The sequence below is a fragment of the Ostrinia furnacalis genome, unplaced genomic scaffold (assembly GCF_004193835.3).
Source record: "Ostrinia furnacalis isolate ACB-3 unplaced genomic scaffold, ASM419383v2 OfSCF0637, whole genome shotgun sequence".
Classification (NCBI taxonomy): Eukaryota; Metazoa; Arthropoda; class Insecta; order Lepidoptera; family Crambidae; genus Ostrinia; species Ostrinia furnacalis.
Window position 1 is genome coordinate 1 of NW_021130876.1, and position 844 is coordinate 844.

General features: G+C 54.5%; 1 protein-coding gene across 1 annotated transcript in view; it reads left to right on the forward strand.

Moving 5' to 3' along the window:
• Positions 1 to 337: 337 nt before the first annotated feature.
• LOC114366520 (caspase-like) overlaps positions 338 to 844 on the forward strand; it is a gene marked incomplete at its 5' end in the record, with an annotated part of 3,845 nt that continues 3,338 nt past the window's right edge. The window contains one exon of the mRNA XM_028323413.1: positions 338 to 562. Coding sequence (XP_028179214.1) covers positions 338 to 562 — 225 coding nt within the window. The remainder of the gene's footprint in view (positions 563 to 844) is intronic.

Consider the following 844-nt stretch of genomic DNA (forward strand, 5'->3'; position numbering starts at 1 on the left):
TAATTTCAAATAGTTTGTACAGTATAAATATCGGCGCGCCGATAGCTGGTCGTCGGCGGCGGCGGCGTGAAAAAATTCGCGGCGGCGGCGGCGCGCCGGCGTGGCGCCCACCTCTACTTGTGTCACCCCCTGATGCTTGGCACCCGGGGCGGACCGCCCCCACCGCCCTCCCCTTACGCCGCTACTGCCACGACCTTCACCAGATCGTCGGTCCACCTAGTGGGAGGCCTGCCCACGCTACGTCTTCCGGCTCGTGGTCGCCACTCAAGAACTTTCCTGCCCCAGCGGCCATCAGCTCTTCGAGCTATGTGCCCCGCCCACTGCCACTTGATTTTAGCTGACTGTACTTGCATTGAATAAATACTCTTTCTTTCTTTTTTCAGTCAGCTCGCGAGATTTCACAGACTACGGTTGCGTGGCTGTGGCAGTATTGACGCACGGCAGTAGGAATGGCCTTCTGAGAGCCAAAGATACTGATTACAGTGAGTTGACAATCATCAACCAACTGCAGGTCCACGACAAACCAACGTTGGTCACGAAACCTAAATTGGTCATCATCCAGGTTAGTGCAACGGATATTACTACAACCCGGTCGACTTAACTGCGCACTCGGCACCTGTGACGTCACATCGACGCTCTGTGGGCTGAGTGTGAGTTTAAAAAATGTATGAAAATTTTAGTTTCTGAACGTTTCCCGCTAGGGGCGCTGTACAATCCGTCATACATTTAATGACATTTTTTGATGCGCTTACTAGTGAGCGCGTTTGATGTAAACTCGCACTAGGCCCTCCAGTGGCGGCGTAGCATGGGTTGGTACCCGGGGCGATCAACCCCCCCCCCCCCC